Source organism: Notolabrus celidotus, chromosome 7 (assembly GCF_009762535.1).
Source record: "Notolabrus celidotus isolate fNotCel1 chromosome 7, fNotCel1.pri, whole genome shotgun sequence".
Taxonomy (NCBI): Eukaryota; Metazoa; Chordata; class Actinopteri; order Labriformes; family Labridae; genus Notolabrus; species Notolabrus celidotus.
The window spans coordinates 28,475,007-28,495,037 of NC_048278.1; the positions used below are offsets into that span (position 1 = coordinate 28,475,007).

Consider the following 20,031-nt stretch of genomic DNA (forward strand, 5'->3'; position numbering starts at 1 on the left):
ACGCATTAGAAAAAAATTCACCCTCCATACAATGTGTGCCGATCGAGAAATGAGCTATCCAGACTACACTCCTCTTTTGTACCAGGCTGTAAACATGTTTATTTCTGCTGTAAAGATCGGCTTTTTTGAATTGGTGTGTATGTGGTTTCCGGTACTTCCGGAGCCAGCCTCAAAAGGACCCTCGATGAACTGCAGTTTTTAACACTTCCGCATTGGACTCATATTTTTAGACCGGAGGTTGCCGCTTGGGGAAGACATGCAGCAAAAGGAAGAGGTCGGAAGTTGAACATGCAACCTCTGCAACAAAGACTATAGTCTCTGTATATGGGGCGTTCACTTAGACCGCTAGGCCAACGGCGCCCCATGTAATTTTATATTATTTATATTACTTTATTTGTTTTTGTTTTTACACTTATTCTGATCGTATTCTGCTTACCATGTCTGTGTTGCTCTTACTATGTCTCTGTTGCTCTTATGTCTGTGTTGCTGCAACAACCTCGGTGTAGCTCATCAGACAACATAAAATAGAAGACACCAGAGAGGATATATTTAACAATACACAGACTCTTGAATAAAAAAAACGACCTGCTAAAGACATATTCGCCACAGAGGATAAAGTTACAGCTACTATGGTCTGTCTCACAGCTGTTGGCTGAGAAACAAACAGGACAGGAGCTTTTCTGTGTACTTGTCTCTGATTTAGACTACAAAAAAAGTAAAAACAGGGCAAAGGTTAAAAGTACTTCAATCACCCTTTGAAAGTCTCGTAACAGAAGGTAGATGGATCTTATAAAGAAGCTGAATCTGACTCACAACTATGGACTCAATATTTTCAACTGATTAAATTTAAGAAATATAATTTTTTTTCTTCTGAGAGGAACACGTCCTGATTGTTTATTGCATTGCACTCATATTTTCAGACTGGAGATTGTTGCTTGATCTGAACTCAAGGAGCTGAAGTATTAATCATATAATCGCTGTGATTCCTTCCTCTATCATAGGATTGTAGTGTGCACGATTTAAGTCTTTCAAGAACTAGGAAGACAGCTGAGGCTCTATTACCAATCACAAAACCTTGGCAGCGGTGGGATTCGAACCCACGCCTCCGAAGAGACTGGAGCCTTAATCCAGCGCCTTAGACCGCTCGGCCACGCTACCTGTGAAAGTCAACGAAAATAAGTTTTCACAGTCAGCGTAAGTAATGAAGTAATATCGATTCATTTCATTATAAAAGAAAATGTAGTATCATATATATCTTGACGGGCTTGTCTTACCTTGAGTAATACACATACAATGACGACAACCAAAGAAGAGCACGTTCACAAGATGGTTCACCTGCACTTGTGGTATAAAGTCCCCATGCTTTCACATCCTAGCTACGCAGCAAACAAAAGAATGGGATTTGCAGATGTGGCACCTATGTACGGAAGCCCCTGTGGCCAGGTGTGCTTGAACACACAAGGAATTTGACTTTGGTAAACTGTGCTCTCTTTGTACAAGGCATAATAAGGCATACAAATAAAAATATAATCAAAATAAAAATATAATAATAATAACAATAACATCAGCTATAAATACAAAGAACAACAAAAAGGCATGACTAATATGTACAGACTACAATAATATGATGATAAATCTGTTTCCTTAAATGTAAATTTGATTTCACCTTGGTAAAAGTGTTTTGCTAATGTAATTTTGTTTTATAAAATGTTAAAATGTTTTCCAAAATGTAAATTTGTATCCAACCTTGTAAAATAATTTCATTTTTTGTAAATTTGTTTTGTCCTTCAGGGCCACTGTACATAAATAAGTGAGTAAACAATTTAAAACATTCATCAGGAGACTATGGAGTTAAAAAATGTCCGCTAATGGCTTTCATAATTTTGTTACAACAGCTACTGTGTCAGGGCAGGTAGACCCTATACTACTATGACAGCTTTAGAGCAGTTACTAAACAGTGACCGACAGACCAGCCTTTAAAAGCATCACTAGGATTTATGAAGCTCTCATGTCACATCTAACTATACCTGACTGGGTCCTTCATCCCATCTGCAATCAGACTGTTTAACACCAGCACTGCTGTGTCCCGTTAATCATCTGTTCTCTTCTTTCATTCCACTACATGGAAGTTATTATGTGACTTGGCACATTCACAAACAACTACTGTATCTATCTGAATCGCACTGTTCTTCATACTGTGTATGTTTGTTTTTACATAACCTGATGCAATTTTTATCGTATATATTTTTTTATCAAATAAAGTATCTTATCTTATATCTGTCCTTTGTATAAGTCTATTTCTGTCAACGTGTTTAAATTTGAAAAGCAAAATGAAATATAAAAAAAAAAAAACATCAGTTATTGTGTCGACGTATTTTTTTTTTCTACATCTGAAAAATAAAATAAAAAAATAATTTCCACAACAATCCCGGAGTTTAATCCTCTTGTCTTCTTATATACGCTTTGAAAGGACCCTGGATACATCCGTTTCCGCCCAGCGCCATTTTGATGAAACAGCGAGGAGACAAGCAGCTCGGTCAACCGAAATGGATTTTATGGATTAAAATTCAAATTAAAACTGGATTCACAAGTTATTTTTTTTTCTACCTGGAAGACATCGTGTGTCGTACGAGATTACCTTCATCCTAGTCCCATAACTGTTTGATTTTACATGATATTTTGATAGCCAGCTTTGAGTTGTTACTGTTAGCATTACAACGTTGAGCACTTAGCCGTGCTCCCAGAATGTACCGAAGCTAATCTCGAGGTTGGCGGTTAGCTAAGTAAGCTAATATAACTATTGTTCGGCAGATTTCCATTTCAGAATACCCCTTTAACAGTGAAAACGACACACGCGTGGACTCGAGGAGGCTCTCGCGCAGCGTTAAGGACTCTTCGTGGAGCTCGGTAGTGTTTGTTTTGGCTGGAACTGTTCCTGTAAGGCAAACATTACGCACACGGACTGATGCTCGGGAAACCCCAGGCCTGCTGCTAGCCACATTTAGCGGCTTGTAGCGGGCTTTTCCCACCAAGGACAGATCACAGAGGACTTGGCATTTTACTTTCCACGTATTATATTTTCTCTATTCTACTTGGACTTTCTTGGATTTGCTGTGTTTTATTGGACTTTTGAAGAACTGTCGCGCTGCTCAATGGCGCACTGGCCTCAAATCTCAGTTCTTTTTCTTTGGCACTAACATGGACTCTGTCGTCATCTGCGACTTGAACCCTTCCCTATTTTAGTCCCTTCTTTTGTCCACAGTGTTTCCATCGAGTATAAAGAAGCTTTCCCTATTAAAATCACCAGATTTAATTAGCATCCTGTGTCCAGTGTAACGCTGTTTAACTTTGTTATATCACAGGCCTGTGTTTTTTTCTTCTTGTGCTTGATTGACGTAAGTTCCTAGACCTGTAAAAATGTCGTGTGTTCACTATAAGTTTTCCTCCAAACTGGACTACAACACAGTCACTTTCGATGGGCTGCATATCACCCTCAACGAGCTGAAGAAGCAGATCATGGGCCGAGAGCGCCTCAAGGCCACAGACTGCGACCTGCAGATCACCAATGCGCAGACTCGAGAAGGTAAGTTGTTGTCAGCTGACTGGAGATGTCATCAGATATATTTGGGTTAATGGAATATCTAAAGCAGGTATTTTCGTCTCTTGTAAGTCGTTTTTGGTTCCCTTGAATCCAACAATGTTCCTGAACTGAACTCCAAATCTTACCAAGTGAAATTGTCTCATTTTTAGTCAAAATGTCTTCTCCCACTTAATTTAAGATACATTTACTGATCAATAAACATTTGAGCAAGATAGAGGGACTTGTTTTAAGACAATGCATCTTAAATATCTTATTGAGTCAAACAATCTTGAAATGATCTTGTTTTGACTTGTAATTTTGAAGAAACAAGGTTTATTTTACATTTCATTCAACTTTCAAGCAGATATCTTATTTGTAGAAGATGGATAATCTTGATTTAAGACAAACACTTTACTTGATTTAAGTAAATGCATTTTATTGGAGAATCTATCAGAAAACAGCTCCATTGATTGATGCACACAATGAAACACCTACTTTTGAGCATAGCTGGCTTATCCTAAAAAAACATGACTGAATATTAGTATATCCAGCTAACTATGAGAAGACATATCTTAAATTGCTCAAATTAAACTTTGTCATCTTATTTCAAGTACAAGATGATCTTAAACCTAGAGAAGTCTTGCTATAATACAACACAAATAAAGGTGAATATATCTCAAATGAAGAAGTTGACATGAAATGTATTTGTGCAAAAATCTTTTTTTGAGTGAAAAATTACTGATTGTTAGCATTCCTGTCTTATTCTGAGACACTAAGCTTGATAATACTGGTAAAATATTGCCTAAGTTTTCACTGCTAATTTTAAGAAATCTTACCAAGCAAATTTTCACTTGTTCTATTGGCAGATCTTTTTTTTGCATTTTTCAAGATATAAGTACCTTTTGAAATATGTATATTTCGTATATGTTTTTGGAGGGGCATTTTTTCCTGTGTATGTCAGTGAAAAGGGGAAAACCGCCAACTGCAATTTGAAGCATCCCAAATTGCCTTTTCTGTTTGATAAAGTCTAAATCCCCCCAGAATCAGCTCACGTATAAGAATCCAAACATACTTGATATTTCATATTTGTTGATATTTCACTCTTGAATATAAACTTCCACGTCTCAAGGTTTTGGTTTTATATGTAATTAAAAAAGAGTCACCTTCAAATGATATGTTCATTGTTCTCGTTTTTAGAGTTGAAATTGTGAGGTTCTACTAACAAAAGCATACTTACCTTTGTCTCCTGGTTTTGATGTTCCTTTAGAAACAAATGTTACATTTTTTAATAGAGGTATGATCTAGTTTGTATATCTGATTTCTTTAAATACCCTAAGTGCTGTTGAAACAATGATTGTTAGGGTGTCTTAGTGATCTTGTTTTGTTGTGTTTGTAATACTTTTTTGTCTTGTGTTTTAAAGAATACACAGACGATGAAGCCCACATCCCGAAACACTCGTCCGTAATCGTCCGCCGCACTCCGATCGGTGGAGTAAAACCTGCTGGCAGGACGTTCATTGTGTAAGTATACTTTGAAATGTGAATTATGACTGGAATCATGATTTAGAAGGAGACCTTATCTGGAAGTCTTGGTGAAACATTGTAGGGATGTACGATATTATCGGTATCGGCCGATAACGGCTTTAAAATGAACTATCGGATATCGGCCAACACCCTGATATCTGCTGATATGATTAACCGATAAAATAATGGGCTGCTGCACATATGTTGGTCGTATGTTTGAAGCTAAGTTTGAATTTAAGCAGCAGTCTGTAAGGTTCATGTAGCTGACTAGTTTATGCACATTTGCTGTCAAAGAGTAAACCATTTTATTTAATTTGGGTTTAATTGCTGTACAGTTGCACTTCTCACATGTTCCCTGTGAACAGAGGTTAGGTTTACTTACTATGTCAAATGTGAAATTGGCCAAATGTGCCCTGGTTGTGCTTATTGTTATGATTGTCTCAGGATGTGATAAGAGTATCACCATAATGCTGTACGCTATTTCCAATACAGAAGAGAATTGATGATCTCTGCAATTAGGTGTATGGAAAAAAATATCGGTATCGGTAATCGGCTAAATGAGTTGTAAAATATCGGCAAAAAATCCAACATCATGCATCCCTAAACATGGTTAAAAGTTGGTTGTGCAGTCAGTATATGAACATGTTTTGATGAATTTCTGTCCTCTGTTTGTTTCCACAGAGATCGTTCTGACACAGCTGTGGTGGGATCGTCTAGACCCGTATGTAAAACAAACCCAAAATCAACACTCACACCTCCTCCTCTCACCTCTCTCCCTCTCCCCCTCTTTCTGGCTTAAGTCACCTTTCTTGAGAACATTCTGTCAACAAAGATTGAGTCGTGTGTATCTTCTGTTCACTGTGTGTTGGTTACATTTGTGTCGAGATCTCAACCTCTATATGTTATTTGATGTCTCTGGGAGGTTTTCTTGAGGTTCCACATTTCAAGTAGTTTGTTGTTTCTCTCTATAAAAAAAAAAAAACCCAGGTGTTTGTTCGAATGAGCAGATTAAAGTTTTTAAGTGTGGCTGAGTGAGGTGAGGTGAAGCGAAGCAGAGAGAGAAACAACAGACTAGCATTCATTGTTTTTGACTGCTCCGAACTTATCAAGTGTTGAATTGTTTCAATTCTTTATAACTGATTGAGAAATCATTACAACTGTAAATGACTGTGTTTCATAATGAAATGGTTTTGTAGCCTGCTTCAGGCTAGATAAATGTCTTTTTAAGGGGGTTTGTAAAAGAAAAAAAAATGCAGTTTTTGTATTTTTTAAGTCATGTAATTTATTTTCTGTGAAAATATTTTATTTTGTGGTTTCCGAACCAAATGGAGTTAACTGTGGCTGGGATTTAATGTATTTACCTTCAATAACAGTTTCAAGACTCGCCAGTGATTTTTATTTTAAAATCATACACTGCTAATTTAAATATTCTCAGTCTGTTGTTCAGTAACATCTGCAAATGTCAACTGTTTCTGTCCTGTACACTTTTACCATGAACATGTTCTACTTTGCATTGAGTATGGACTGAACATAACAGTTAAACCTCAAAGGTTCACAGATTTACCCTGATGAGTTAAATGTTTGAAAATGATTCAGATTCCTACTTGTCTTTTTTTACAAAGAAGCAGGTTCTAGATCTAAGTGTATTGTGAAACTGGTTTGGGGGATCAGTAAAGAAGCTAGCCGTGCCTCTGAAGTAGAATGTTGCGGCATTTTGACCGAGTACAATGACACCTTATCCGTTAACTAAATACCTTGTTAATCTCTGAAGGCCTACATGGTTGCTGCTGCAGTGAGACGTATACTGGTGTAGTGTGTCCTGTAAGCTGTAAGCTGCAGAACCTGTCAATAAAGTTGTTCAGCGGTTCAGTGTCAGAACCGCTTGCACCAGATCCCTGTGTGTTCCCTCCACAGCATTCTGCAATACCCAGTCTTTCCTCCGAGCCCCACATATCATGACGGACAGCTCCTCCTGCCTGCTTGTTGTTTTACTCACAGACTTCTAGATACTTTCACAGTAATGAGAAACAGCAGCCTTTTTTTGTTGTAGAACAAAAATTTGATTCTTAAATTAATTGTCAGGGCTTGGGACTTATCAAAGGCTGTCTTACGTGTCACTGGTGGTGAAGGGGTCATTAAGGGAACAGCTATAAGGAACTCTTGACCAGTCTTGTTAGTTAATTGAAACCTTCATCCGGCTCAGTTTCTTCAAAGAGACATTAGCGTCTCGTCATAATTCCCTGGCTGACCATTTAAGTGTTTGCCGTTTTTCATTAAAGCTTTTCAGCCCACTCCTTGCTGGCTGATTAGTCGACATTAAGCAACCTGGAACTGTTTCTGATGAGAGTTTTAAGCAATTTTGAAAACTTCTTTTCACAAGCTGGTGCAAAAAACTTTAAATCCCTGTCGCCTGGTTAGAGGAAACTGCATGCCAAGTTAAAATGTCAAATGTTTTCTCTCTCGTCTAGCAGCAGGGCCGTTAGGATTTGTACTGAAGGATGTACAAGTAGTGAGCATTTTAAATGTGATGAGGAAAAATATGAGGATTAAGCAGACCAACAGTTCTATTTAAAGGCTCGGAATAGATGCTGGTTGAGACTCGAGAAGTACTTGATGTTTGCTTTATTTGTAAAATCTGGCCTCATTTTAACACTTAAATTGTTTCCATACAGTGATAAGCTGTTCTGAACATTTGTTTTCTTTTGGAAATTGGTCTTTAAATACACAAGTCTCATTTTGTAAAATAGCTCTAAGCATGTCCAGGTAATAGGCTCCACCCTAAGCATTAAGCATAAGCATCTTTTATTTGAAGAAGAGTTGCCAACTGGACATCAAAACCTGTCATTTTAAAACCATTTAAAGATAAAATCACCATGTTTTGGGGAATTTTCTTTGATAATGCTGCAGTTTGGATCTCTTTGATATATATGCGACTGTGTTAAGACACAACCTTAGATCAGGCTTTCAAAATATTTTCCTGTGGATTATGACTCAGCGCTGTCGGCACAGGGATTACCATCGTACAGACAAGTCGACCCTGCGTGACTAAAAGTCTGGCCCTCATACCTGTATGTTCCTTGCATTTGGATTAACTTTAGTGCCAAGAATTAGATGGAGGCACAAAGGGACTGGACACGTGGTGGGAAATTATCTGGGCTCATATCTTCCACTGTATATCTATATTGTGTTAATACTTTTAATATCTGTACTCTGATTCTCCTGCAGACCGATTCTTCTCCTTCTATGTCACTTGCCCAACTTGCCAAGGTACTGTTTGTGTACATGCTGGGTGTACTGCCAGAAAAACAATGAAGTGTCATTTGATGTGTACTTTATCTCAGGGCCCTGACATCTTTGTCTCTTTGTTCCCCTCCACCTTTCATTTTGTTTTTAGACTGCTAACCTGGTCGATGCAAATGCATCAGAAGAGGACAAGATCAGAGCCATGATGTCTCAGTCCAATCACGAATATGACCCTATACAGTTAGTATACACGTACAAATCAACATTGTCACATTACGTTTTAAGTTTGACATAAATAACCGTACTTGTCTCTGTAGCTACTCCAAGAAAGCAGTAGGACCTCCACCTGCTCACTACACCTGCTTTCGTTGTGGAAAGGCGGGTCATTATATTCGTCAGTGCCCTTTGCTGATGGTAATTATCATGAATCAATTAGGATCATTTTTACTACATAGCAGCCTAACTTTCTAATTGGGAAATATTAACTTTGATGTTGCCTTTGTTTGGTTGTCACCTTTTAGGTCCAGGATAAGAGTGTGGAGGGACCCAAGCCTGTTAGAACCAGCAAAGGAATCCCTCAGAGCTTTATGGTGAAAGCAGAGCCAGGCACTAAGGGAGCCATGTTGACCAGCACTGGAGAATACGCCATACCTGCTATAGATGCGTACGTCTCAACCCTGTTTCATATTCTTTGAATAAAGTTCTGTCAAAGTAGTCTTTTGTCTGTCCTCAGCATTAAAATAAATCTGTTCCTACAGGGAGGCATACGCACAGGGAAAGAAGGAGCGCCCTCCGTTCGTCCCACACGACCAGTCGTCATCTGAGGACGATTCAGACCCGATCCCCGATGAACTCTTGTGCCCGATCTGCAACGATCTGATGACTGATGCTGTAGTAATACCCTGCTGTGGAAACAGTTACTGCGATGACTGTGAGTTTTGTTTAGTCATAATGTGCACTTGTTGTGAAGATCAGGGTAAAAAAAACAAAACAGAATTGGCTCAAAGATCATACTCTGATTTATTTATTTGTCTTGACATGCTCATTATGCACAGACAGTCTAAATCCCTTTTGGAAATTGCCAAAACACCCACTTTGAAGATCAAATATTGAAGATCTCCAGCCACTTTGTGTAATATATTTAGAGAAGTTGTTGAATTCGTGTTACTGATGGTTTGAACTTATCTGTATTATTTTCCACAGTGAATTTGAGTCATTGAATCTGCACTTTTTGTGGTTGTTGAAAATGCTGTGTGGTGTATGCAGACTATGCAGGTTAAAGGAATGGTCTTTGACTGTTTAGACTCAAAGATTTTCATGTTATTTATTTTCAGGTATCAGGACTACTTTGTTAGACTCGGAAGAGCACATCTGCTACACGTGCAAACAATCCGACGTTTCTCCGGATAATCTCATCGCCAACAAGTTCCTCCGACAGGTAATTCTTGAAATGCATATATTTTGAGGTGTCCCCTTTTGCTGGTTAATTTCACTGAAACTTAGAGCAAAGATGCAAAACGGTACATCTCTTCAAAATGTCATCTCTTTGTCTTTATGTAGGCGGTGAATAACTTTAAGAATGAGACAGGATACACCAAGCGTATTCGCAAACAGCTCCAAAACGCAGCCCCGCCTCCACCGCGCCCCCAGCTGCTCAGACCTCTGCACTCAAGACAGCAGGACCCACTCATGGCCAACATATCTCAACCTCCTCCTACTATCCCCGCCACTGCCCCTCCAGCACAGATCCCACCCCCTGCACCAACACCTGCACCCGCACCTACCCCTGTCGCCTCCACTGCTCCAGCGTCTGCTCCTACTCCTCCTCATGCTGTTGAAGAACATGCGTCTTCACCTGCCCCTCCACCTGTTGTTGACCACCATTCACCGATGGACTCTAGCAGCCAGGGTGAACCCCCTCCACCAGGGTAAGCTTAATCTTGGATACATTAAGTACACACTCGGTTGTTTGTTTTGAGTGAGAAGGCAATTTTACTCATTGATTGATTTATTTTATCATCATGTTTTTGTTTTAGTGAGACGGATCCAGAACCTATCCTAAAACCAGACTCATCACAAACCTCTGAAAGCGGATCGCAGGTGAGTCTTCTTTAATCTCCTGCATGCATGCAATGCTGAATTTTAATATCATTAACTTTTATGAGCAGCTACAACAACAAAATCATGGGAGGTAATCTGATACCACTTATTTCTTAACTTAGTCTAATTGTGCAAAATTAATGCACCACCTCAAGATCATTATAAGGTTTCATGGGCAGATTTCACGGCTGAGAGTTACCCACAGTATACTGTATAATAAATTATTATTAGAGATGCATATATGTAACTAACCGGATACCCTCATAAGTGTATCTAAGACTGTCTTGTATTAGTTTTTTAATATAGACTTATTAAAGCACAACTCATTTACTTGACTTCATATAAAGGTTATAAAATATAAGAGTATCTGAGTGTTTGAGAGATTCATTTTCTTAGTTTTGGCACTTAAGTATCAGCTACTACAAAGTGAATTCATTACTATCAATTATTTATCAAATTAAAAATAGATCTGTGGAGTGGGCGAGGTGTGTTCAGTTTAGTTTGGGATAAAATCAAATCATACATGTAAGCTGTTCTAACAATCCCAAACAGCTTTCCCTCTCAGTGCTGTTTCATCTGTTAAACAGAAGTTGATTTAGTTTGAGTGAAGTTAATCTGAAAGACTTGTAGCACTTTGACCACTCTGGTAATCAGATTTTTTCTCTCTCTGTGATTTCCCTCACAGGGCTACCATTCAACTTTTGTTGGCCACCTGCCACCCATGAGACAATCTCATTCATCAGGTAAGATGTTTCATCTTAAAAAAGGAGCACACCCAAACGTACAAAGAAACACTAAAGAGGAAAAAAGTCAGCACACTAAAAAAAGTTCACTGTTTTTTTTGTTTTTAAATGTGAAGTCCTGTTTATGGTTTATTTAGGATATGTTACTGACAGGGTCATCCCAATGGTCCCACAGCCCTATATGTTCCCACATTTCTAGGACATTTTTAAAATTTGGTCTTGTGTTCCTACGTTTCCCTTCAATTTAAGTCCTATCCTCCCACAAGATTTGTTGTAAGCACTTTATAGTTAATGAATGAATGAGTAATTTTATTTCGATCAGCAGCAGCAGAAATCGTCACAATCACAATCATTCCAAGAAAAAATAAAATAGGCTGATTGAAAAGGGTTTCGGCTGAAGCAGAGCTTATAGATAGGGCTGTGGGGACAAAGGCACGCTTCATTACTGATGGCCCTCTTCTTTGGATATGTGATTTTTCACCTATTAACTGTAACACCGAAGAAGGCTTTTGGCTGAAACCAGTCTGTTGCTCGTTGATGGCCTGTGCTGTTAGCCCAGATTAAGAGTTCAAAAGGACATTTAGTGTGCTGACTTTATTCCCCTCAAGAAGTTTAATCTTGTTTCATCTGACATTAAGTGAGTTTAAGAGAAAGAATAAATAAATGCTGACTAACTGTCTCCTGGCTCTATTAGGTCACCAGTCGCGGCCCCACCACTCTGGCAGAGGGGGAGGCAGAAACTGGGAGAGGTAAAAACCTGACTCTGTTACTTTCTGTCCTAATTAAAATGTGTGCTGTGATTTGTGAGTCTCACATTGTTTCTATTCTTTACTCTGTAGCAGGTCTTTCAGAAGTAGAGGAGAGCACAACTCCAATCAGCTCCATACAGCTCCACCACCTGCTCCTGTCCCTCCGATGTACCAAGCTCCCTCCCTTTACCCACCTCCACCCCAGGCCTACCCTCCACCCTTCCCCACTGGCCCTGGCCTCCTTCCTCCTGCAATGGGTTACCAGCCCCAGCCTCTTTATGCCCCTGGACCACCAGTGCTCAACCCTCCCTTTTTCCCCCCCGGTGGCCAGCCTCCTCTTCTCCCTCTTCCTCCTTCCCTCTCTCAGCCCCCCCTCTCCAAGGAGGAATTCTACAGACAGCGGCATCACAGACAGGACAAGTGAGTCCCTTCTTCTTAGGTCTCTAACAGTTATGACAGCAGCCCTTTGCTGATGTGGATTTAGTTTGGATGTTAATCTCTGGCCAAACAATGACAAATAAATTGATGGTTATTTGTTGGAAAACTTAAAAAATGTTTGACTCATCCAGCATTTGGAGTTTTATGGTTAATTTCCCAGCACCATGACTTAAGTAAGATCCTGTAATAACCAACCCTTTTGATAATCCTTTCTGTGTCCTTGTCTTGCTCCTGGATTTTCAAGTCTCCTGCTTTTTTTTTTGACAACAGTTGGAAATGAAAACACTTAATGCGACCTCACATACTTCAGTAGAAATAATTCATATCTGTGACAACTCCAGGCTAGTCTCTGATGTTCCGTTTATACAGGAACATTTGTAGGATGAAATGTTGCTCAGCGAGCTGTTTAATGATGACACGGGGGGGGTGGACTTTGACTTCATTAAAGTAAACATTTCTGCTGGTTCAAACTGTAAAAGATTTGAGAGTTAGAATGTGTTTGTTTTTGTATCCACAGAGTAACATCCAAACTGGATGAGTTTACGAAGGACTTTCACAAAGAGCTCATGAAGTACAGAAATGCACCAAAGAGACGAAGACCATCTTATTCCAGGTAACTTCCACAAAACCGCCTCTCTGCTGAGCCTTTAGTTCTTCCATTAATTACACACACTTAATCCTTAAGGCCATTTATCTCTTCCTTGGCATAATCCTCTTTCTTCCTTTCTGCACTTGTTCTTCTGGTCTTTTCACTCCTTCACTTTTCTAGGTCACGTTCATATAGTCGCTCTCCATTCAGCCGTTCTCCTTACTCTCGCTCCAGATCAAGATCCAGATCCAGGTCCAGGTCTTACTCGTATTCCCCCAGCAGATCCCGCTCCCGTTCACGCTCCCATGGCCGGTCTTATCCACGCTCCCCATACTCCAGACGGAATGGACGCAGCTATGGACGCTCACGTTCAAGGTCCCGCTCTCGTTCGAGGTCTTTTGGATATCGGCGCTCTGGCTCACCGCGGACTCCTCCTCCCTACCGGCCAGGAGTCTGGGAGGGACCAGAGGGACCAGGACCTTTCAGGTCTAGGTCACGGTCTCGCTCTCCTGGTGGCTACAGGAGCCGAAGCCCTGGTGGGCGAAAGCCACCGCCACGGGAGCTTGAACCCTATGAGATGAAGGGTCTGAGTCCTGGAGGACAAGATCGCTGGGAAAGGGAGCGGTATCGACAGTGGGAGAAGCAGTACGCAGACTGGTACAACAAATACTACAAAGACTATGAACACCAACATCCCTCACTGCATCACAGAGGTCGAGGCAGCAGAGACAGGGAGAGGGACAGAATGTCTCCTCCACCCAGAGATTACTCCCCTCAGGGGAGAGGGAGAAGAGGGAGAGATGATAGAGGTCCTCCACCTCACCATCCTCAATCCTCCTCTTCATCAGGGACTAAGACAAGCACTAAAGTCCTGAAGACAAAGAAAGTGAAAAAGAAGAGGAGTGGAGACGAGCCTGAACAATCACAGTCGATGGACAGAGGTGATGCTACACCTGTCAGAGATGAGCCAATGGATGATGTCCCTCCAGTGTCCTCAAAGCCTTCAGGTGGCGCTACAACCACCAAAGCACCAGCCTCAAAAAGCTCTTCTTCATCCATCAAACCCTCAACCAAGCCAACATCCAAACCTCAGTCTGACAAGACAAAGAAAGACAAGCCTCTGAAGGTAAAGGCTAAAGTAAAGACGGAGGCTGTGAAGGCGAAGAGTGACAAAGTGAAGAAAAAGACTGGAGAGGGAGTGGTCACCAAAAAGAAAGAATCTTCCTCATCTGTCTCTAAACCGTTAAGGTCCATTAAAAAAACAGAAGATGCCCCAAACTCAACCACTCCTAAAAAAGAGAAAGGAAAAAGCTCTGCAGTGAGGCCTGCCCTCCTTAAGACCCCTCCTCTGCCCTCCCACAACCTCTCTCTACACCACCCTTCCCTTCATGACGGCCCCCGACCAGGGCATGACATCCGGGGTAGACGAGATCTTCCTCAGGGTGGCGGACTCCTACCGCTCCCACATCCGCACGGACCACCACTCCTCCACAGACCTTCCTCCCCGGTGGACAGTCGGAGGAGGATGGGGATGGAGGGCCGCTCGTTGCTTGGACCTCCGCCTGGGAAGCTGAGGAGGATAGACGGATTAGGGGGTGATGTCATGTCCCTCTCACACATGTCTCATCAGCCTCCGCTCCACAGACTCCCACCCCCCTCAGACAGGCCTGGTCTTCTTCCCTTACCAGGGAGCCGAGAGATGGGCCGTGAGATGGGCCGTGAGATGGGGCGTGAGATGAGCCGTGAGATGGGCCGTGAGATGGGCCGTGAGACGGGCCGTGAGACGGGGCGTGAGATGGGGCGTGAGACGGGGCGTGAGACGGGGCGTGAGATGGGCCGTGAGACGGGGCGTGAGATGGGCCGGGACATGGGCCGTGAGACGAGCCGAGACATGGGCCGTGAGACAGGTCGTGAGACGGGCCGGGACATGGGCCGTGAGACGGGTCGTGAGACAGGCCGGGACATGGGCCGTGAGACGGGTCGTGAGATGGGCAGAGAGACGAGCAGAGAGACGAGCCGAGATGATGCAGATCGAGGATCCATCAGACCTCTGATGGACCTTCAGGTGGGTCTACTGCTTCCAAAATCTGGCTTGATTTACTGTTATGTTCTAAAAAGCCAATAAGCCTAGTTTTTCTAATCAAACACCTTGTTAAAGTTTTGTCTCTGACTTCTCTTCATATTCAGGTGAAGCCTCTGGCCCAGAGGAGGATTAAGCTGAACCGAGATCTGGGGAGAAAAGGCAGCACTGAAACTCCACCTTCAGACAGAACACCATCAGGTCCTGAGAGGACAACCTCTACCTCAGACAGATCAGCGGCATCCAGCACTTCTGAAGGAGACCGACCCAGCAGCACAGCAGAAAGTGCCAGGAGAAAGGAGCGGTCGTCATCCGCTGAGAAGGGAGGGTCCCGAGAAAGACCAGGAAGTGCTGGGGAGAGATCACAGGGCTCTGACAGAGAGCATAACAGAAGCTCAGGAGCGGACAGAGAGCGAGACAGACCCTCAGGATCAGAACGCGACCGAGACAGAGGGGTGGGTTCTGACAGAGAGAGGGACAGGGTCTCTGGTTCCAGCTCACAAAAGGTCTCAGTTACAGTTGACAGAGATGCTGATGGAGAGAGGTCGGTGAGGACGGAAAGAAAGAACTCCGGCGGTGGAGGAGGGAGATCTGTCTCTCTGGATAAAATGACCATTGCAGAGAAATCAGCTGTCACCAAGAAAACTACAGATCATCCGGAGAAACCAAGCGTATCCGCAAAAGAGAAAGGGGAGGGGTCCGAGAGAGCTTCTAAATCTGACAGGTGCGTTACATTTATTCTCTGCTGCTTGTCAAAGCAACATTCATATCTTTGATTGAAAGAAAGCCTGTTATAGCGGTTCTGTAAACACAGTTATGAAATGTAATTACATCCTCCTGTTTCTCCCAGGAGTGTTTCCAAGGACAGAGCAGAGAGGAGTGCACCCTCAGGAGAGAAACCGGCTGCTGCTCACAGAGAAGGTAATTTGAATCTCTGTGTGTGTACATGCCTGAGAGAAGAGATGATAACTTTGATTTTGTTTGGTGCCATTTAGTTAAGCGTTGATTAAAAGTGTTTCCTTGCTGTCAACCTCCTCCTCCAGCAGTGAAGGATGGTGAGGAGTCTGCCGTGAAACGCAGACCGAGGATCAGTCGTAAGGCACTCTCGAGCAGCACGACAAGCTCCACCAGGTGAGACTGTTGTGCTTTTGAAACATCAAAAACAAAATAATTTTCAGATTTTTCAATTCCAGATATGATTAGAATTTCTCTGTCATTGCTGCGTCTTTGTTATTTGTGTTAAAGTCATCTGTAATGAATGGCATTCGTCTGTTTTACTGCCCTCCACTAGTCTGGTGGTGTAGTGCATTTGCTTTTTATTTCTTCCATACGTCACTGGCCTGATTTGCACAATCTACCCGGGACTTCTGCCCCGCCTTCAAAAGGCAGACAACAATGGGGGGCACAGAACCTTTTTGTTCAGGGTAAAGTAGTTCTGGGGTCTAAAAGACCCTGGAAGTCTTGGTCGAAATGCATATGATGCAGTGAGTAGCTCCTCATTTCTCAAACAACCATGTTTGAATATTATGTAGACATGGAAGAGATGTTACTCTGAAATCAACGGTTTGAACTCACAGCTATGTTCAATAGTGAAAGTAAGCATAACTGCACACACAATGTGAAGAGAACTCAGGGGATTGGGACTAAACAGCTGTGTAGGCTCAAGAAAAGCACTTCAGAATCATCAGGAAGTCCAGATTAACCCTGTTCAAGAGCGATGGGTGCATCAGGGTAAGAGGAGTGATGGATGAAGTGATGCACCCATCATGCCCATGTTGCAAGTCTGTGTGGGTGATATAGGCACCCCCTCATGCTTCATCTGATCTGGGCTTGCTTCAGTTGGTCAGGTCTAGGTTCAACAATGTGTAATTTGCACAAATATGAATGTTTCATATTATAAGGATTTGATTTAGTTTTTTAGGTCAATCTTAAATTTATTCATTTTTACATGTCTGTTTTTCCTTAATTCAAGGTCAACTCAAGAAACAAAGCAGGACTCAGACAAAGACCAGAAGAGTGAACCATCCAAGCCTGCAGAGCAGCCACCATCCAGCCCTGTGACCAGCAGAGGCCGCAGCCCAAGTGTCAGCCCACCACGCAGCCCGGTAAGAGAGGAGCCGCTCATTCAGCCTCCTCCTCGCTCCAAATGGGAGAGAGAGGATGATGAAGACGGCCAGGAAAATGGACTTAATGCCCCCAAGGAGCCGTCACCAGTGCCACAGAAAGGCAGAGGAAGAGAGGTGCAGGCTGAAGCTCCAAAGCCTGTCAAGACTGAAGGCAAGGAGGCCACTAGGGAGGAGAAAAGAGGCGTTGTGAGAGGAGAGGAGAAGAAAGGGAAAGCACCAAAGGAGGAGGGTAAAAGTGGCCGGCCAGCACAGAAAAATTCTGATAAACCAAAAGTAAAACTTGTGAGGGAAGAAGTGAGAGGAGTAAGGGAAGAAGCAAGAGCTTTAGTAAAAGAGGAGGGGAGAGGAGGAGTAAGAGAGGAGGGGCGAGGAACGACAGGGAAGGAGGAAAGAGCAGCCGAGGGGAGAGCTGGAGGAGGGCGAGAGGACAGTCGTGGCCCAGAGCCCAGGAGGCAGCGTTTGTGTTCGGACCTGGGTCGTGAGACAGACGAGGCGGCCTTTGTACCCGACTACAGTGAAGGGGAAGGCTCGGAACCAGAGCGAGGAAGGAGCGGCAGCCAGAGTCCCTCCGTCAGCCAGGCCTCCCACAGCCCCTCGCTGAGCAACCACAGCGGCTCGGGAACCACCGCCGACAAGAAGAAGAAGAAACACAAGAAACATAAGAAACACAAAAAGCACAAGAAGCACGGCAGCCAGGAGAAAGAAGGGGAACACAAGGTGCACAAGCACAAACACAAGAAGAAGAAACACAAAAAGAACAAAGACAAAGATGCGGAGGAAGAGGAGGAGAAGTCCGAAAAAGCAGAGGAAGGCACTCCATGCTAACAGGGAACAAAATCTGTAACTTTGAGATAATTATGTATCTAGGAATAACAGCTAACAATGCCATGTTGCTCCATGTGCCACTCTGAAGGGAAGGAATGAAACCGAACTTTGACTGTCCGAGACACTGAAGGAAGATCGTGTGACTGTTACTCAAACACTTCATGTCACCGCAGGACCCCCCAAAAACTCACACGGTACTTTGTTGTGCCTGGTTCACAGCTGCTCAAGCTCCCTCAATATTCAATGCGAGCCTCTTTTGTGACTTCAGGTCAGGAAAAACTCTGGAGACAAGCTGTGCTGCACTATCGTGATCAACGTAGAGCCAGCCAGAAAAAGACTGGAAGATAATAAGTGATCACACAGCAGTCAATCTGAGCGATTGAAATAAGAAGCGCTGTACTCAGGGATGTGATTGCTTCTTTGCAGAGGAGGAATTGCTTTTTCTCTGTACGATTCATTTGTAAATAGAGATGAACTGTTGCTTCACATAATAATAATTTCCCTTGGTTGTTTTGCTCACATCCCTGTGTGCCGTTCAAGGTTTAAATGCTGAATAACCTTCATTGCAGAGAGTGTTCTTGTTTCAAGGACTAACTGTTTTGCATGTTTTAGCACATCAGCTACAAGTCATGTACATTATCCATTCCTGCTGCACATTTCTTTGTTTGTAATCTCATTTTGACGCAGCCATCAGTTTCAGTTCATGCTAGTGCAGTGTTTTGTTTTGATCTAAGTTGTGCTGTAAATTAAGAAAAGACAACAAAGACAAAGATAAACTTCAAGGATTAATCTACATAAAATATGATATTCTAAAATTCAGTTAATATCGTGAGTTCACCAAACTCTTTGGAAATGCTCAGCAGTAAAATATTTGTGATGAATGTGCTAATACATGCAGAAGTACCAGAATGGTCCTTTAAGTCAAATGAAGCCTTTAATGCATTCATGCTACACTGGATTGTAAACATCTAGGATGTGTTTATTAATAAATGAAAATCAATCTGCATGTTTTTGTTCCAAAGGTGCAGTAGTTGTTCATCACAATGTCTGATGAGTGTGTGAATGTGTGTGGTGGTGTGAAAGTGAAACGTGACTTTGGGACGAAGTGGAGGACTAGTGTTCTTACAAATGAGTTGTTCCTTTTCTTTTTTTAATTAAAATGTTTTGACCTGATGAAACTGTTGGAGTGTTATTTTTAATCAGTGTTTGAACCATTAGCTGTGTAAGCACCACACAAACAAGGGTTATATAGGGTACACTCTGCTGTACTACACTGACAAAATCTAAACATCCATACCTGAGGAGCAAGATGTGAGTATGCAAGGGTGACTTTTTCTACCTGTCCTAAAACTATTACAAAAATAATCTACATTCATATATAACAAAAAATATTTGGTTTCATCCAAAGTAAACACATCTGTCCAAGTTGGAATGTGAACACAGCAGAGCCGGCCATAACCGACTTGGTGCCCTGGCAATATTTTAACTGGTACCCCTTGTATTGAAACCAACTCCAACAATCACATCACATATACACTGAAACATACAGATTTATGTTTTACAGGTTCTCTTTATTAAAAAAAGAAAAAGACCTCTAAATGAACATTAATAAAATGGTAACAACACTTATATTTAGCAGGGGGAAAAACACAATTGTGAAATACATAAAGTAATGGTATTTTATTTTTATTTATTATTAAAAAGGACCATGCATATTATATTACACTTCTGTAAATATGCCAGAGTTAGCCAAAAGGCTAGTTTACATCCGTAGTCCCTTGCCAGATGTTAAAAAGGCTCCCTGAAAAGATTAAGATTAAACAAAGATAAAAATAGAGTAAAATAAAATCAAAATAAGAAGGTAGAGGAGAAACCAAAATACAAACAAACAAAAGAGAAGAAGAGAAAAGTACAAATAGCACCATACGATTAAAAATGACTAAAAGCTGCATAACTTAATATGACTTAATATGACAGTTTTTGAGAAAGTGACCATGGACATAAAATACACAGAGCAAGACAACCAGAAAGCAG

At 41.9% G+C, this 20,031-nt stretch overlaps 1 protein-coding gene and 1 non-coding gene across 5 annotated transcripts; one reads left to right on the top strand and one right to left on the bottom strand.

The window, feature by feature from the left end:
- Positions 1–1,076: 1,076 nt before the first annotated feature.
- trnal-aag lies at positions 1,077–1,158 on the bottom strand. Its single transcript has one exon. It is a non-coding gene; the product is annotated as a tRNA-Leu (tRNA).
- A 1,321-nt stretch (positions 1,159–2,479) lies between these two features.
- LOC117816421 (E3 ubiquitin-protein ligase RBBP6-like) lies at positions 2,480–19,170 on the top strand. Of its 4 annotated transcripts, none has more exons than XM_034688675.1 (20): positions 2,480–3,583; positions 5,002–5,101; positions 5,786–5,825; positions 8,330–8,371; positions 8,499–8,587; positions 8,665–8,761; positions 8,869–9,011; positions 9,106–9,278; positions 9,682–9,785; positions 9,908–10,275; positions 10,384–10,447; positions 11,133–11,190; positions 11,885–11,939; positions 12,030–12,359; positions 12,895–12,990; positions 13,147–15,031; positions 15,154–15,770; positions 15,897–15,967; positions 16,090–16,177; positions 17,019–19,170. In XM_034688675.1, the coding sequence occupies exons 1-20, from the start codon at positions 3,418–3,420 to the stop codon at positions 17,995–17,997; spliced, it is 5,565 nt and encodes a 1,854-aa protein (XP_034544566.1). In that variant the 5' UTR covers positions 2,480–3,417; the 3' UTR covers positions 17,998–19,170. The 4 variants fall into 4 exon arrangements, with proteins under 4 accessions (XP_034544566.1, XP_034544567.1, XP_034544568.1 ...); XM_034688676.1 differs by having other exon boundaries at positions 16,093–16,177; XM_034688677.1 differs by having other exon boundaries at positions 13,201–15,031.
- Positions 19,171–20,031: the final 861 nt, after the last annotated feature.